The following is an 18383-nucleotide window of genomic DNA, read 5'->3' on the forward strand; positions in this document are numbered from 1 at the left end:
AAGGACGCACACGTGTGAGACCAGCAAAAGCCACACAATGCTCCCCCTCTTCTGTAACGAGCTACCAAGCATGGTTAGACACAGTGTCTCTGCAAAACATAAACACAACTGCTACGTCTTGAATATTGTTGGAGCTTGTTAGAGCGAGAGACGGGAAGCGGCAGCAGATTCACAAAGACAGCAGCACAGGAGCAGAGCAAGAAAAGCATGAAAAACGCATCAGGACATGAAGACGGAGGGATCAGAGTTGATCTGCACGTTACTCACAGAATATTCAATGGTCCCTTTGGGTCTCTGGAACGACATGCGCCTCCCATCCTTTTTTTCTGGAGTCTTCTTCTGGCCGGTATCTGAAAGCAAGCGAGGCAAGGTACGCATTACATTCATGTTCCTCTCTCCCCCAGCTTGTCACAAGCTGCCGTTTCCCAGCCCCGTGGGTAGACAGCTCATCCGTCAACTGTGAGCAAGCGAGCCAGCGGTGTGAGCTGAGAGCGCCGGACCACTTTCCCTCCCTCTCACTGGTTTCTCCCTCTGCTTTCTGCTCTCTCTCTATCACACCGTCCTCCCCTCGCTCTGCTTCTGCCTCTCTCTCTCCCCCCTCGTCTCCTCCTAGCCTGCCGCGCGGCGCGCTGACGGCCGTGGAGAACGCTTCACCTTGCCTTCCTCTCCCGGCTGACAGAGACCGGGCTGACCTCCATCGGGGCGCCGCCGCTTTGGTCCAGAGCCCGGGAGGAAAGAGGACCAGGTACTTTTCAAAAAGGGGAAGCAGGGGAAGCTAAAGCTGGGAAGAGAGGAAACAAAGTGGGGGGGTGAAGATGAAGGGAGGGTTTAGTGCGTTCTGCTGGTTGGGTAATGGAGGGATGCTGCAAGAAATGGTGACAGCTGATGAAGGTTTGCTCTACAGTAAGTGTGGTATTTTCACGCCTGCAGTTACTCTTCCCACCTTTCTTCAAAGAAGTGACAAGTAGGAATGGGCGTTATTTTACCGTTCACGATATACCGTAAGGAAGTAAGTAAGGGATAAAACAAGGAAAGAAGGAAGGAAGGGAGAAAACAAGGAAAGAAGGAAGGAAGGGAGAAAAGAGGAAGGGAAGAAGGAAGGAGAGAGCAAGAGGAAAGAAGGAAGGAAGGGTAAAAAAGAAGGAAGAAAGGAAGGAAGGAAGGAAGGAAGGAAGGAAGGAAGGAAGGAAGGAAAGGGGAGAAGGAAGGGAGAAAACAAGGAAAGGAGGAAGGAAGGGAGAAAAGAGGAAAGGAGGAAGGAAGGGAAGAAAGAAAGAAAGAAAGAAAGAAAGAAAGAAAGAAAGAAAGAAAGAAAGAAAGAAAGAAAGAAAGAAAGAAAGAAAGAAAGAAAGAAAGAAAGAAAGAAAGAAAGAAAGAAAGAAAGAAAGAAAGAAAGAAAGAAAGAAAGAAAGAAAGAAAGAAAGAAAGAACGAACGAACGAACGAACGAACGAACGAACGAACGAACGAACGAACGAACGAACGAACGAACGAACGAACGAACGAACGAACGAACGAAAGATAGAAAGAAAGAAAGAAAGAAAGAAAGAAAGAAAGAAAGAAAGAAAGATAAATTCCCGTTGATGACAAACATGGCGGATCTGAGAGCGAGATAGATTCATAGTTAAAAAGGTGGAGTTGAATTGGTATTTTTTTTATCGTCATTTTTATCGTTATCGGGATAAATGCCAGAAATAATCGTGATAAATTTTTTAGTCCATACCGCCCATCCCTAGTTACAAGGATGGAAAATGAAATGAAAGAGCTGCAAGGCAGAAACTAATGCTTGGACAGGGAATTTCAAAAAGAAAAGAGTGAAGAGTAATAAAGTTCATCACCAGCCTCTTAAACTTAAGCTGCCCCCCCCCCCTGAAAAACTACAAATGTATAAATAAATATATAATATAGTGGATGGATGGAGCAGGTTCTGGGCTTCGATGGAAGGAGTTGATGTGAAAGATGAAGATGGAGATGAGCGGGGGCTGGCTGAGGGCCTGGAGGTGAAGGAACGATGCTAGCTAGAATATTGAAGGCCAGGAGATGAAAGACAGAGGCAAAAGATAGGCAAAGAGATGAAAGAAAGGCGGAGGAGACTCTGGGGAGTGCAGATGCTGCAAAAAAGGTCTGGCTTTGGTCTCAACTTCAACAAAGAAAATTAGTTAAATGCATTGGAGAATGACGTATAAAGCTTTGTGCATCAGCTGTAAGGTGAGAGTTTGGACGGTGGGTTTAGATCAAACTTGTTTTGACCCACAGACCTCAGACACTTGTACATGCCTCTCTTTTCAAGCTGCTGCCGTGATCAATAAGTGCCTTTATCCGTACTCCTGAAGGCAGCTCGCTGCTGGGAGACATGAGTCATCCAGCAGGGCTGGTTCTGGGCTCAGGACTGCCTGACAACAAGTGAGGAGGAAGACGGGGCGGGGGTTGCTGCTTCAGGTGAAGAGCAGTCCCACACTCTACACCTTAACTCTGCTGAAATGGACTTGAACTTAACCTGACAAGACCCCCACTCCAGTCACTGATTGTATCTGTGAAAAAGCGCCCACTCCGGGAACAGTAACCGGTGCAGATCACGGTCTTTCCTGAAATGAATGTTTACTTTATTTTGAGTTGATGAACAATGATGGAGAGATGGGTGAACAGGGGGTTTGTGAGCTATAACCTTGTGGTATTTAGACCAAAGCATGCGCGAGACATTTCCTTAAAGCCAAAGAAAACTGTGTCATCTTTTCGAACAACATAGTAATAGTACAAAGTAATAATATCTGTCTTAAATGCCAAAGGTGTTGAGACTGACACCTCCGTGGGTCACAGCAGGAACAGAAACCATCCGGAAATGTCTCATCAGTGACTACCTTTACATGCAGTCAAAATTCGGGTTATTGCTAATATTCCAGTTACTAAAACATTTGGAATATTCCGTTTACATGGTAATTAATCATTCGGGATATCTGGATCAAACCAGCGACGCGTGGAGAACGTCATGACGCAATTCCCGTCATTTCTGCTTCTTCTTCCTGTATCCAAATTCAAAACAAATGCTGCTTCGCGCAACTTTTCGCTCACCTTCTTGTAAATCTGGCTATCCCGGTACTTTCTACCGTCTACAAATGCAGAAATGTTCATATCCATTACATTTATGAAGTGATTAGTCTCCTCCTGGTCTTGTGTTTCTCCGTGTTTATAAGAAATTCCTGGACTCAAAAGACCAGGATTCCTTGCAAACAGAGCATGTGCAGAAAACAAATTCCTGTTCCGTTTGATGGGGATATTCCGTTTGGCGTTTACATGACCAAATATTCGTGTTTTAAAAGGAGTAACCCAGGGCTCATATAATATGAGCAAATTCAGGTTATTCAAAGGGGTTATTGGTGTTTACATGCCCGTGCAAAGTCGGGTTATTGCCAATATTCGGGTTTTAAAAGGGTTATTGAGTGCATGCAAACGCATTACTTGATGTTAACGGTAGTTGCTGGTCCTTTGGTGGTCCGCCTTAAAGATCTGTTCATTTACACCAAGTAAAAAAGCTTCAGCAAAAATATCCCAGATTACTGTAGATATTTTCTTTATTTTTTACTGAACATACAGACATTATATCAATAAAAATGTAAAAACTGGTCCTTAAAAGTGTATTTATTGATAAGTATCCTGCAAATCTTCTACTGACATGTTTGGCACCAGGGTTCTTTAAAGATTTCACAAAATACGTTTTTGAAACATAAGATTCTTTAGTGAATTAGCAGAGCACCCAACACAACAACTACCACACAACTGAACAACTGATGCTCCTCAACCATTATAGGATTTATAAATAAAAGTTTAAATCAGTCGCTATTTTTCCTCATTATCTTTCAACCCTTTGAATCATTTCCTCAGTTGCAGACCTTTAAAAATTGTGAACTACGGCGAGTAAAAACATTGAGTTGTGGCGATATATCGTAGCTACATTACCAGCAACATGCGGACACGTCCCCTCCAGGATAACTGGGTTTATAAAATAACTGTCAAACTCTGGGATGTACTCCAGAAATACTACAGGATTTATTTTTGTTAAATAACTTACAAAACAGTGACTGCTCAGTGGGGGCACGTTTCACATCAATTATTCATCATCTAAATGAAAAGCAGAGAGGGATGAGCACTTCGACTGGGAAAATCAAAACTAGGACTGCAGAAAGATCTGGTGTGTGTTGCTATTTCGAGGAGACGCGTCATTACTACGATTTCATGCTTTCTCGTTAGAAACGAAGGCGACCAAGTAGAAAGCCAGGAAAGATTTATGCTTTTATTGCTTTTTGACATGTGCACACATGCCTTTAAATATTTAACTGTTGCAAGTAAACATAACTCGGTCTCCACATGTGGACCACAACTGCCGGTTATTTGGGAAGTGCCATCAAATTGACATGCGGATGCTGCTGAAGTGATTCCAAATGATTCAGATGATGTTGAATTTATGAAGGGACAGCGCAGTTAGCGGGCACTTTTAATGAATAGCTATCATTTCTAACTTACTGAATCATTGTCTCATAAAAAATGCAAATAAGAACAGCTGGATATCAAGTCATTTCTAGAACCATAAACATTATATCAGCAAATATTGGAAGAGAAATTGTTTTATGCAATGTTCCACTATTCAAAGCATAAGAGACAGACATTGAAAGAGAAAAGCATCGGGGGAGTAATTGCATGGAGGAGTGGGTTGTTGGTCTGAAGTTACACCTGACCCTGAATGAACACAAGAAATAGGCATTTTATTCACGCTGCAGACATGCAGTGAAGCACGGCCCCATAGCAGGAAACCTGCTTCAGAACGCTCTGGTTGAATTTAAAAGCAGTCCACATGATTCAGATACATTTCCCTTTGCGGATTAATAATAAGTACTGAATTGAACTTTTGGTCAACTACTATGGGCTGCAATGAATAATGTTTGAGACAAAACTGCTAATCTAGGTCTCTGTTTGCATTTGTAGATGTGATCTGAACTCTGTGTGATGGTGGGATTGATCCAATAACAAAAGGACATTTCCAGTGATAATCAAAATATGGTTCCCTTGCAGCCACACAGGCTTCCTGCACAGCAAATGTGTCTCCATTCATTTTTAGTTTACTGGTTTGAAGAAATAATTCCCCCTAAAGGCTGTGAATTAATTGGCTGATGCAAGTTATCTAAAGATGGCAAATGATTTACCAATTGATTAATTAGTTCATGCTACTACTGTACTTACTGCAGCAAGGAAGTTGAACTGATGAGCTCCAACATGTGAGTGAACTTCACAAACCAAGAAATGAGCCATTCGTTTTGATTTGGTAAATTATAAGGGTGATTAATGATTTCTTTGCGTGGTTATAAATGTGAGTGGAGGTAATGTTTTAAAGCTTTATAGGTATATTTCAACCCAGTAACCAACACGTATGACTGTACTTGCCCTTGTTTGTTGACTTGCGTCACATCAAGTATTAAAAAGGACCCAAGGCCCTGAGGAGGCAGCATACAGTATGTACAGGACTTGATTTCTGCATAACCACAGTACGCCACGTGCCGAGGCAGCGTTTTAAGATCCTGTAAAAACGCAACAATCACAAGCGCTGAGACGCAGAGGCTGTGCAGAAAATACCAACATGGGCAAGAAATGGCTACTACTTATCGACTTTGCTGTTCAACTCTCCCCCAGAAAAACAAAAATGTGTTGTTTTCCATTTGCTCAGTGTCGGAACAGCATGTCATCTGTGTGACGGGGCACACGGTGGACAAACACTGAAAGGAGCTGCTGTGCATCAGGAAAAACAAAGGATGCCTCTCACAAATGTGGGATGAAAACAGTAACCAGAGGTCCCGCCGTTGTCAGCAACTCACCAAACAACCCAAAACGGATGCATTCAAGACCTCGTGGGTCGGAGCTGTGCAGCCACAAACACAGCAGCTATTACTGTTGAACGTTCGTCCTCCTCACGGTTCACTACATGTGAAAAAATGTGAGCTGACTTCTCAAGTGCAGAGGGAGTCCGTCCTGCTGCAGCACAACGCTGTGATTTTTTTAAGTGTCCTACTGTCACATGAAAGCTTGAATCTGTCAGTCTGAAATCTTTCTTTCTTCACATTCAGAACTGCTCCAAAGCATGACTTAATCAATATGTACACAATGTAGGCCTGTGGTGAAAAAAATCGATTTTCCGATTCTAAAATCGATTCTCATATTAATTCCTAAAAATCGATTCGTATGTCTAAAGATCGTTTTTTTTTTGTTTGTTTTTTTCATCATTACATTACAACTTTTGGTATTTTTTTGTTTATGCCCAAAAAAGGAATGTTTTGTTGGACACGAGCATAACTAGTGCGATGGTTTTTGCCTTTAAATATGTTAAAAGGTATGAAAACATTAAAGTTTTCAGTTATAATTGCATACATTGTCAATGTGTCTTTGCTTTATATATTGTCTTTGGGTTACATTTGCATAAAATGCTAAAAACCAAATTCTCAAAAATGGGAAAAAATAAAACCGATTTCATGAGGCCCTACCTCTGTAATTCTGCCCCACATGATGTTTCTGAAAGCAGTTCTATCAGCATTCTGGGAGCTGATTGGTCCTTACAGCATCATTAGCTGCCAATATTTGCTGTTTAATCTCAATATAATACTAGTATTAATATGTTGCATAACCACACAGTCATATAATTCAGGGAACAGCTGAAGAAACATTTTTAATAACACTAACCCAAATCAATATCGGAATTGAATCCAATCAAAGCATGATAATTGATTCTGAATCTTAAGAATCGGAATCGAATATTGACATTTAAACGATCCCCAGCCCTAATACAATGGAGAGGATATTGTAAACCAAAACAATACATTGCAAATGCCTGGGACTGGGTTACAGCTATGGTCAGAAAAGGGTGGACGCTTTTCAGTAAATTTGTAGAAACCTTCCAGTAAATGTGTAGAAACCTTCTAGAAATTATAATATATAAATAACACTGTTCAGAGTAACAGGATGAGGAATGAATCTTGTAAAAGAACCGATGCAAGGCCATGCTCGGATAAATAGTTTCACTGGGCAACTGGAATATTCTTGTTGTTGAAATAATTCATGTGCTGCACAAAAGGAAATCAAACAGCCAAGGATGAACAGAACAGTCGCAGACTCCTCGATCAGCCCCTCAAATCCAACGATACACTACGGTCTCGTACGATCACAAAAACTGGCAGAAGAAACGGCGTCGCTCGAATGAACAGTTAGTGCCGCAGACGACTTCATCTGGACCATTTTAGACAAGCGCTACATGCAAATGCTGCCGTACGGCTCCAGAAACACGCTGTGATCCGTGCCCGAGCAGCGTGCTGATTATGAATCACGGCGGCTAAATATACAGCCCCCCCTTCACTTTGTACACATGAAGAACCCAAGCAGGCAGCTCGCTGACAAACATTCCCTCATGGACAAATAGAATACACAAGCAGCCAATTTTGCTGTGCTCCCTTGTTTTCCCTGCCTGCTGGCTATATCCAGCCCTCCCCAGATGTTATTTTTAGAAACCCCTCTTGTAAACAGAAGGGGAGGCGAGAGCTCTGCACCACCGCCATGCCGAACAGGTGCTCCTCAGCACCAGTCAATCAATCTGGATACTTTTCTTCACACGTCTGCAGGGAACCGGGGGGGGGAACGGCAGCCTGGTAATTTGTGGACACCGAGGACGGCCTCAGAAGATGAAATCTCACTGAGGTTTAATACATTTGGCTCGGGGCACATTTCGACCTTGTGTCTAGTGAAGCTTGGAACAGTTTGTGCTTGTTGTGACTGTAGAGAGAAAGCATCGATTTATCCCCCCTTTTTCACCCCCCTCGCAGTATTTTTATGTCAGATGATTAATTTTGGTCCCATTAAAGCTGAAATCTGTGAATCTGATTTGGAGTATACACTTCAACACAGCTAAATAACTCATTAAGCACTAAATTGGTACAATTTTCATGTACAGTATAAATACATCTACAGTTTTTTAACAAGATACTGGGCATCAAATGGAGCTAAATAAGAGTTTGCTCCAGCATCCACGGGCAGTAAAAGCCTCCAGCTCAGCATACCATCGCCCGTAAAAAACAGTAATACTGAAGTCACATTTTCAAAACAGAATTAGCTCACTTGTACGTTTAATCGGAAATCCAATATGACATCAGGTAAAGACATAATAGGCTCGTTACACAGCACACTAAAATAATACGCTTTGGCATTTACTTTGTGGTGTTAGAGGGAAAATATTTAGTGACACGCAGAGCAACATTATTCAGCTTTAAACACAAACAACTTTTTAACTAAGAAAACAAAATGTTTGATCTGTTTACAGATGTTGAAGTGGGTATGTACTTTGGACCTTAACAGCTGGTGTTTTTGTGATGCCTTTTATTGGGGCCATTAGTGAAACTGATTGATCGATTGATTCAACTTTATTGTCATTACACATGTAAAACACATAGTAACGACATGTAGTTTGGCATCTAATCAGAAGTGCAAAAGCAGCAGTGCAGTTTGTAGAGAATAAAGAGTAGATACAGTCAAGAGTATGTACAGAAGGGTGGTGTAAAGAGCTGGGATAAGTTAGCTATAATAATATACAGGTGGGTAATATAAGATGTAGTATGAACAATATGTAGACTATAGAGAGAAAGTATGAACAATATAGTCAACTATTGGCCCTTTTCCACTAGTACCTACTCTGCGCGCTTCTACCCGCCATGCCCCCGTCTTGCGCTTTTCCACTACGGGCCGAGACGGGTAAAGGCTGGCCGAGTAGATACTTTTTCTGTAACTATTCTGCCGAGGTTCTGAGCGTGCTGAGTTGGCCCTGTATCTGACGTCACCACCCTCCACGCCACCAATTGGTCGGGGGGCGGGGTCGTCAGACGTTTGAATCAGGAAGCGGGGAGTTAGCACGAGAACGACTCACAGCGATTTTATTATACAGTGCAAACGTCTGTTTGGTGATCCAACTCTGAGGTGCAGATGTTCATAAACCTGGTGCTGAGGAGAGAATTAAAAAGGGATCTAGACGGGCAATAAGGAACAACCAGATCCACAGGAGCTCTGTTTTACTCTGAGCCACTCGCGGCTCCAGCTGATTTCTCATCAGCGCCCACACAAACAAAGGGGTTGCGCAATCGAGGTACATTACAGAAGCTTCACCCCAACTTCTCACCTGGGTGTCGAAAAACAAACGAGGACAAACGCGGGTGGAGGCGGTACGAGGCGTCCCGAGTCGGGGTGCGCTGAGTAGGTACTAGTGGATAAGCGCCTTATGAGCCCCTTGGTTTTGCTGGTATCAAGGAGCAGGTTGTTGTCAGCGCACCATGTAGCTAAGTGCTCCACCTCTGCCCTGTAGTTAGACTCATCATTGTTTCTGATGAGTCCAATCACTGTGGTCTGCAAACTTTATGATGGAACTGGATCCATATATAGGTCCATATATAGGCAGTCATGGGTGAAGAGGGAGTAGAGGAACGGGCTCAGCACACAGCCCTGTGGTGCACCAGTGTTGAGTAAGCTGGTGGTAGAGGGGTTGAGGCCTGACCGAACATGCTGAGGCCGTTTGGTCAGAAAGTCCATGATCCAGCTGCAGAGGGAGATGTTTATTCCAACATCACCAAGTTTAGTGATGAGCTTGGAGGGATTGAGTGTTGAACGCTGAGCTGAAGTCAACAAACAGCAGTCTAGCGTAAGTGTTGTTGTTCTCCAGGTGGGAGAGTACCAGGACCAGCCTCTCAAAGCACTTCAAAACAATGGATGTCAGCGCTACAGGGCTTTAGTCATTCAGCCACGTCGGACAGGAGTGTTTCTGCAATAGCACCATGGAGGTGGTCTTGAAGCACACTGGGACTGCACCTTGGTTAAGGGACAGGTTGAAAATGCCTGTAAAGATCCCTGCAAGCTGCTCAGCAAAAGCTGTGAGCACCTGTCCAGAGATACTGTACCATCAGAGCCAGCAGACCATGCAAATATGCTCAACCGTTACAGTTGACCTTATCTTCTTCTTTGGCTTGTTACCTTCTGGTCTAGTTTCATTTATTCATTTGTTCAGAGCCACTCACAGAGGTATCGACCCTGGGAGCAGGAAAATCTGAAGCGCAAGACCATTAATTAAATATCAATATTCAACAATTATCGTATTGCATAAAGAAGTGCAATAATATTTCGGCCATAAACAATATTTTATCCCAGCTTAAAAGGTTAGCTGAGAGCCAGGCAGTGACGTGTGCAGGATTACTCTCATTTTAGTAGCGAGTTGCCCTCTATGAGGAGAAGAGGAATTCATCTACAATGCCTAACAAGCTGCAGAAAAGCATGGTGCAGCATTCTCATATTCTGTGAGCAGAGTATTTTTCTGTGGGTCACAAAGGTCTTTCTACTGGCAGAAGAAAGGGTCAACATTAGCTGATGGTGTGTGGGAAACCCCCTGCTGGTGCTGTGGGTTGTGTGGATACTACAGAGGGAACGATGTTTGAGAAAGTGTTAAAGGCTCACTGCATGTGTCGCTCCAGAACTAGAAATATTACCGGTTTCAGGGAACTAAACTTCTTTTCATTGCAGTCTTTGCAGGAGAGGGGATTCAGACGGATGCAGTAAATACACGCTATGACCGTAAATACCCAGGTGACATATTAGATACACTTTTCTGTCAATAATAATGCTGCACGTGTGTCCAACCTGCAGAGAAGCAGCTGCAGGCACATGTGGATACTCCTTAGATTGCGAGCTGAACAAAGATAAAAGGACTTGAACTGAAAAGAAGGAGAGTCAAACTGCACTTGATCATCTCAAAAAGCTAGTTTTAATGGAGGAACCCTGTACTGTTGCTGGTTGGTATAAACTGCAGTCTTTACATTGTAATAAATGTAGATGTGCTGTTCATTTAAACGCAGAGAAACCGTGTGGCAACACAACAGTGGTGGACCAGTCTGTACATTCACCTTCTGGGAAATACCTTTTTTTTAAGCTGTTGAGTCGTGTTGACATAAAAAGCACTTAAGAGCTGCAAGCTGCCTCAGAAAAGAAGAACAATATTGGCCTCGTCAAGAGACGTTTCTCTGTGTTGATACTTTGGACTCAGAGAAAAAGCAATTAGCTGATTAACTGATCAGTTGAAGGGCAGGAAATAATCCACTGGAATAGATACAGAACTATTGTAATCATAAAGGTTAATTAACACACAGCAATGCCAGTCCCATGCTTCAACTTTCCAAATGTAATGGCACCTCCGCTGTGTTGTTTATGACTGCAGAATGGAAAATGCATCAATCACATCAAATAAAATTGAGATGAGTCCATGCATCATAGTGCGTTCTACTCTCAAAATTTAATTATTTAACAGATTTTTTTTTTTAATACTCCTCAAATCAATAAATGTCGTGCGAGAAATCCTTCATCATTTTTTTAACGGCTTTCAGACAACTTTCAGACTGTTTTTGTGTTTGGTCTTAAATATTTATAATGACACCATCTAGATGTGAAGTAACTTTATTTGGAGTTCTGATCCCATTCCCAGCTATATGCTCGATAAAGATGCATCAGCTGAAATTTCCTTTGCTGATTCCAATTTTCTTCAAGGTCTGACTTGCCGACGGGGATTTAAGTGAATGTTCATAATCCTTCTTTGAACTACAACCAACTGCACACACCAACTCCAACAATCAACAATGATCAGCAGACGACAGAGGGTGCAGGATGTTTGCTCTGCCCTCTTGGCTTTTACTTTAATCTTTATAAGTTTACATAACACCCAGCATGCTCAGCAGGGTGATGATATTTTAAGCGTTGGATTAAGTTTGTTGTCTCTTGTTTCTCTTTGCTTTACAGTGCTAGTGTAAAACTCAGGGGACGAGTGACGTGACTGGGCCTCATCCTCTGGGGATCAATCCTGTAATATACAGCTAAAGTTCAACAGCTCTGGACACATTTCAGTCAGGGACAACCGACTTTAACATCCCAGGGACTCCCGCGTTGGCGTGGGCTCGCTGCGCTGCCTGGGGTGGCAGTTACACAGACATACACACCTTCTCACTCACCTACATACTCACTCCACAGTTTTGGGGGACAGATAATCACAGTAGCCTAGTTTTGATTCAGTCTCAGGGACCTGAAATGGTTGCTGTTTGTGTCTCTGATGGTTCTCGTGTCTGTTTGTTTTTTTCTCTTACAGATCTCCAAGGCTTGTGTGCTCGATGTGCGTTTCCCTGTGTTTTTCGCGTTTAAACTAGTAGCGGATGTCACCCTTCACCCATACCCACCACCCCGACCCCCCACTCCCCATCACATTAAAAAAAAATGTATAATAAATAAATAAATAAAAAATATATATAAAAAAAAAATACAAAAAAACAAAAAAATAATATATATATATATATATATATATATATACACACACACAGAGTATTAATCAAATAAATATATATGATATATTAAAAATGCATATATATATATATATATATTTATATATCTATCTATCTATCTATCTATCTATCTATCTATCTATCTATCTATCTATCTATATATATATATATATATATATATATATATATATATATATATATATACATATATTAGGGCTGGGCGATATGGACCAAAAGTCATATCTCGATATTTTCTAGCTAAATGGCGATACTCGATATATATCTCAATATTTTTTCTGTGCCTTAATTGGGGTTTCCCCCAAAGCATTATAGCATAGCATCTCTGTTAGCTTCATTTTTTTCTGAAGCAAACCCTTAAAAAAACCTTCAGTTTTAATACAAAGCCTCGTGCTAAATGTCACCCAGGTACAAAATATCAAAATGTATAAAACAAATGAAATAAAAATAAACTGCCTGAATATATAGAATAAAAATGCTTCTTGAATAAAATAAAACAAATATCCCTTTCCTGCATAACAATTACATTAAAATACACTGTGCAATTAATACAATGTAGACAGTAACAGGCAGACTTTTCCACTGAGGTTGACAGTTGTGCAAATAACAAAACATTTGTGCAAATCTCAAATAAAACATTCAAGTCAATTTGTCACAAAATAAGCTATATCAAAATCATTAAAAAAAAATGTTAAAGAAAAAAAAAAAAATTTAAATCGATATAAACAATATTGTCTTGTACCATATCGCGTTTGAAAATATATCGATATATATTAAAATCTCGATATATCGCCCAGCCCTAATATATATATATATATATATATATATGTATATATATATATATATATATATATATATATATATATATATATATATATATATATATATATATATATATATATATATATATATATATATATGCCTCAGCTTTTACCAACATGGTATTAACCATTAATATGTATGCAGACAAAAACATCCCAGGGACTTCTACGCCCCTTGTGTGGCTCAACATAAGGTGGTGAATGTTACAAAAGCTTGTCGGTCGTCGACCCGGCACAATTCAATTAGCACCCGGCCCTGCCTTGGCAATGTCAAAGTTGTGCAGCATATTTATGCAAATTCTTTTTACACATTTGTCAGATGAAATGATACCTGTGTGACCAATAAAGCTCAACTAAACTGTCCTCAGACATCAACACCTTTAACATGCAACAAAACCACACCGATTATTTGAAGAAACGCTGCGATCTGAGACCGAGCCCGGACCAGAGATCTGAGCCTCTGCTTGATACCAGCGGGGCGGCTCCTCCCTGCACACCCCCTCCTCTCCGCAGGATCACTAATCACACAACCATTCTTCTAAACTTTGCCTTTAGAGTTATTGCACTCTGAGCAATATTTCTCTCAGAATTAGGGTTGAGTTTATGAGGATGTGTAGCGAGGGAGGTGTGTATGATGAACGGTGTGGCTGAAGTCTAACCCTGCACCAGCTCAATCAATGGCTGTGATACACAGACATGATATACACTCTGCTGCAGCCCGCACACCGCTCCCTGATTCATCTCCAACGTGAGAGGAATGCTACACTCAACTTGTGTGATGAAAAAAAAAAAAAAGTGTCCATTGGTCAATGTTCTTTTGTGATGTGAGGAGCACCAAATTAATGGACTAATGAGCGGATGCTGGAGAGCGCGGTTGGCATGGACACTCATGTTTTCCAACCATGGGGTAATAAAGCGGTCCTTCATCTGTTTGTGTCTCTCTTCGGGGCCTTGACGCTCATCTGCAGCATCGCAGCAACACTGACAATCAATAGCAGGGGAAGGAATGACAAACACAAAGCTGGCATTATCACAACTTATCGACCCAAAGGCAAACTGTTTGTTTTTTGCGTCAGAATTTGAACAAAGCATGAGGACAGACTGGACAAAAGCAGACATCAGAGCTGTAACCATGCTGGTTCATCATAACACACATGCATTTCAGTTGAGCTAAGATAACTTCTACCATTTTCCCTCAAGCGGATCATAATCTATGATCTGGGAAATAACAAAAATGACTAGAAGTGATAAAACCAGTGAAACTAATCTGTCGTGTTTGTTTCATGTCAAACACGTCAAACATTAGTTTGTGAGTTAATATAAACTCTGGGAATATAATCTATGATCTGGGAAATAACAAAAATGACTAGAAGTAATAAAACCAGTGAAACTAATCTGTCGTGTTTGTTTTATTTCATAAAACACGTCAAACATTAGTTTATGTGAGTTAACAGCAACAGATCCCCTGACATATATACTCCTGCACTGATTTGGATTGATTTGCCAAAAGTGACGCAGCTTTAGGTGTTTACTGGAAGACTGTAAAAACCTTTGAGCAAAGTCTCTCCATCATAAATAAAAAGGCCCAGATGTTTGGTATTAAAAACTGCTCTAAAGGCACTAAAGACACGTTTAATTTTTCTCTTCCATTTTCTTTTTTCCCAATAATTTCCTGATATGGATCACCAGATTATGGGTGGGCAAAAATATCGATATGGCAATATATCGCGATACTTTTCCAGCCGATTCAATATCGATATTCAAAATTTGAATATCGATTTTTTATTTTTTTTTATTTTATTTTTTTTTATTTATTTTTTTTTATCCCTGATCTTTTTCCCATTATATCACCCAGTGCTCCTACCTAAGTGACAGTCCTGGGCATTGCCACTCTCTACCAACCCTGGGAGGGCCCTGCACTGAGCTCAGGTTTTATTTCACGTTTTATTTCATTTTATAATTTATTTTTTATATAACACAATTGCCTGTCCTTAAAAAATGAAAAATAATGGACAGAGGTTTATTTATTTATGGATTTATATCTATACTGACTGATCACTGTGCCTGTCCTTGGTTTTAGTACCCATCTTTCTTGTGTTTATTATCATTTGCCACATAATTAAAGCAACCTCATACTAAATGTAATGTTAATTTCATATGATGTAAATAATATGAAAAACATATATAAATATGTTGTAACTTTAGCTTGTATAGTTATAATAAAACATTGTTTTCACTCAGTTTGTCCCATGAATTGTCACTATAATCTGATGAACATGCAACTCGGATTTTAAGATCCATCACTATCATCTGATGTACATATATACAACTTGGATTTTAAGATGTGTAATGCATTTTTAAATTTTTCGGTGAACTATGTAGAATATAATAATCGGGATATCGCAATGTGTATCGTATCGTGGCTCAAGTATCGTGATGCGTATCGTATCATGAGGTCCTTCCCAATACCCACCCCTACACCAGATACATCTTAGTAGTGACTTCAGTGACAACAGGTCATATTTAACAGGAAGAAGCTTGAGACAAATACTGTATTCACATTGTAACGACATGTGGGCTCCATGGTGACAATAACTAAAACTTAAACCGTAGCAATCCTCAGTCTTCTGGAAGCTCTGGGCTTCTTACTCATCAGGCGTGTCCCTGTGTGACTAACTGCTGACAAACTTCTTGAATTTTCCTCAGAAATATCAACTATCTTTATCTGCATTACTGCCATCATAATTCTACCAGGAGAGCCAGAGGGAGGAAAAAAATAACCCTTTCGCTCCTAAATCACATTTTTGGAAGATTAAAATGATCCTCTGGGCCTGTTTGCTGAAATATTGTGGTGGATTTGACCTTTTACAGTTTTACAAATTGAATCTGTAGCAAAGTAGCACATTAATATACCAGACATCCTCCAGTTTTCACCATTTATAGCACAACACGGCTGGCCAATGCCAACAACAGACCGATGCTCTCTCTCCTCTAGGTAGTGAGACGTAAAGCTGCTTGTATGAGACAGCAAAACCAAAAAAAACCCGTGACCTACAGCGCTGCGGCTCTCGACACCTCAGCCAAACAACATCCGTGCCGTTGAGTTTATATCGATCAAGCCTGTCTGCACATGTGTGTCACAGCGAAACAGCTCCCCAGCTCACAGAGCTGCACACAGGGACAGCAGGAGGACGCCAAATGTTCAACCCTGGTGTGAGTCGCCCCTGAAATTCCTCTAATAGCTCTGGCTCGTGGGTTTCATGATAAATCAATCCATGCAGTCTTTGAGTCTGAAAGAGATCTGAAAGTTTAAAAACCACGATACATGTCCTTTATTTTTTACTGCAGTCCTCTACTTTTAGTTATATGCCACCGACCTGAAAACGTATCCCTCTACAGAAAATAAGATCTAAATGAATGCAGGCAGAAGAGTGAGTGGTGGAAAGTTCTCCTGTTCCCAACCACAGCCCATAATATCCGACCGGTGACAGATGCTGCATCACCACTGACGGCCAGACGTTTGCTGACATCGAGCAGTAAAGTGGAGACGGCTCCTCGTCAGATCCGTCTGCAGGACCAGCTACGTGGGAAGAAGTTCAACTTTCTTCTTAGCAGCAAATAAATACAGGACTGTTTCAGAAAATTAGAATATTGTGATTTTCTGTAATGCAATTACAAAAACTAAAATGTCATACATTCTGGATTCATTACAAATCAACTGAAATATTGCAAGCCTTTTATTATTTTAATATTGCTGATCATGGCTTACAGCTTAAGAAAACTCAAATATCCTATCTAAAAAAATTAGAATATTCTGGGAATCTTAATCTTAAGCTGTAAGCCATAATCAGCAATATTAAAATAATAAAAGGCTTGTAATATTTCAGTTGATTTGTAATGAATCCAGAATGTATGACCTTTTTGTTTTTTTTAAATTGCATTACAGAAAATAAAGAACTTTATCACAATATTCTAATTTTCTGAGACAGTCCTGTAAATAAATTAGTTAATAAAAAAATCAACCTGTCTAACAAAACAGCCTCACTGAAAACAATCCTCCTTTACAACACATGAAACTTAACTAAATGGAGAGAAAGAGGAAGGATATCTGCTCTTTTCCTGAGCTTTTTCCTTTCTCTAACCCATGAGAGATTATGTAAAATCACAGGTTGATAGACCACTTCGCCCAACACTCATGACTGATGAGCTCTCACACGCTGTTCAGTTAACTAATCAAGATAGTAAATACTTCTTCTGGGGTTTAAATTTTAAAAAATCTGCCATTTACTCATTTTAGAAAGGATTTTACTCTCTGTGGGTTTCTCAACGGCCGCAAATCACTTGAACAGTTTGTCAGCTCGTGGCATTTATTTAAGAAAAATCCATGTGAATCTCAATAAAAATTGTGTTCAATCTCCATCTTTTATTGGTGACACATGTCTGCAGCAGAATTAAAAAGGATAAATAAATCCTGCGTTAAGGAATGCAGAGGTGTACCACATGTGGAGAGTAACGGTTGCCAACGGTAACTCCCTCAGCGGGAGGTCTGCACCTAAACCTGCCCAGTGATTCAGCCAGACACCACCTCTGTCTGGGGTATCGGCACCCGTCGGGATGGAAGCCCCCCCTCGATCGGTTAAAACCACATTATTTACAACGAAGAGCGCTAGGAATATTTCTGGACTTGAGCGGTTGAATTAGAGAGGATTAATGAGGGCCTGCTCTTCCCTCGCCTCGGGGGCAGAGTGTGCAGTCAGCTGACGGTGATAACGCAGGCCTGTTTTCTAATGGAGAGTCTCACACTACTTTTAGCAACATTATTCCAATGTCTCTCTGTGCGATTTGTGCAACGTGTGATGTTTGACAGCCAGTAAAACGACCACCTTAAAGTAGCAGATGAAGAACTTCTCCGAGAGCTTCACGGACGGATGATTTCTTACGGCCATGAAACATGGTGTTCCCCGTCTCCGCAGGAGACTCGCAGCATCATCTGCACACTTGATCAAACGCTTCCTCAGACCGGTTTCTCCACGCAGCTCATCAAAGGGGATGAGATCATCAAGAGGAGTAAAACAAACAGGAAAAACAGCTTCAAGTATGACAGAAAAATTGCAAGTGCTTAATTAAACCTGAACTGTCTAAGCAGTCGCTCGCAAACCTTC

General features: G+C 40.8%; 1 protein-coding gene across 1 annotated transcript in view; it reads right to left on the reverse strand.

Moving 5' to 3' along the window:
* Positions 1–219: 219 nt before the first annotated feature.
* oxr1a (oxidation resistance 1a) overlaps positions 220–18383 on the reverse strand; it is a 95570-nt gene continuing 77406 nt past the window's right edge. The window contains exon 3 of the mRNA XM_061717901.1: positions 220–350. Within this exon, the coding sequence (XP_061573885.1) occupies positions 220–350 (131 nt within the window). The remainder of the gene's footprint in view (positions 351–18383) is intronic.

The sequence above is a fragment of the Cololabis saira genome, chromosome 3 (assembly GCF_033807715.1).
Source record: "Cololabis saira isolate AMF1-May2022 chromosome 3, fColSai1.1, whole genome shotgun sequence".
Classification (NCBI taxonomy): Eukaryota; Metazoa; Chordata; class Actinopteri; order Beloniformes; family Belonidae; genus Cololabis; species Cololabis saira.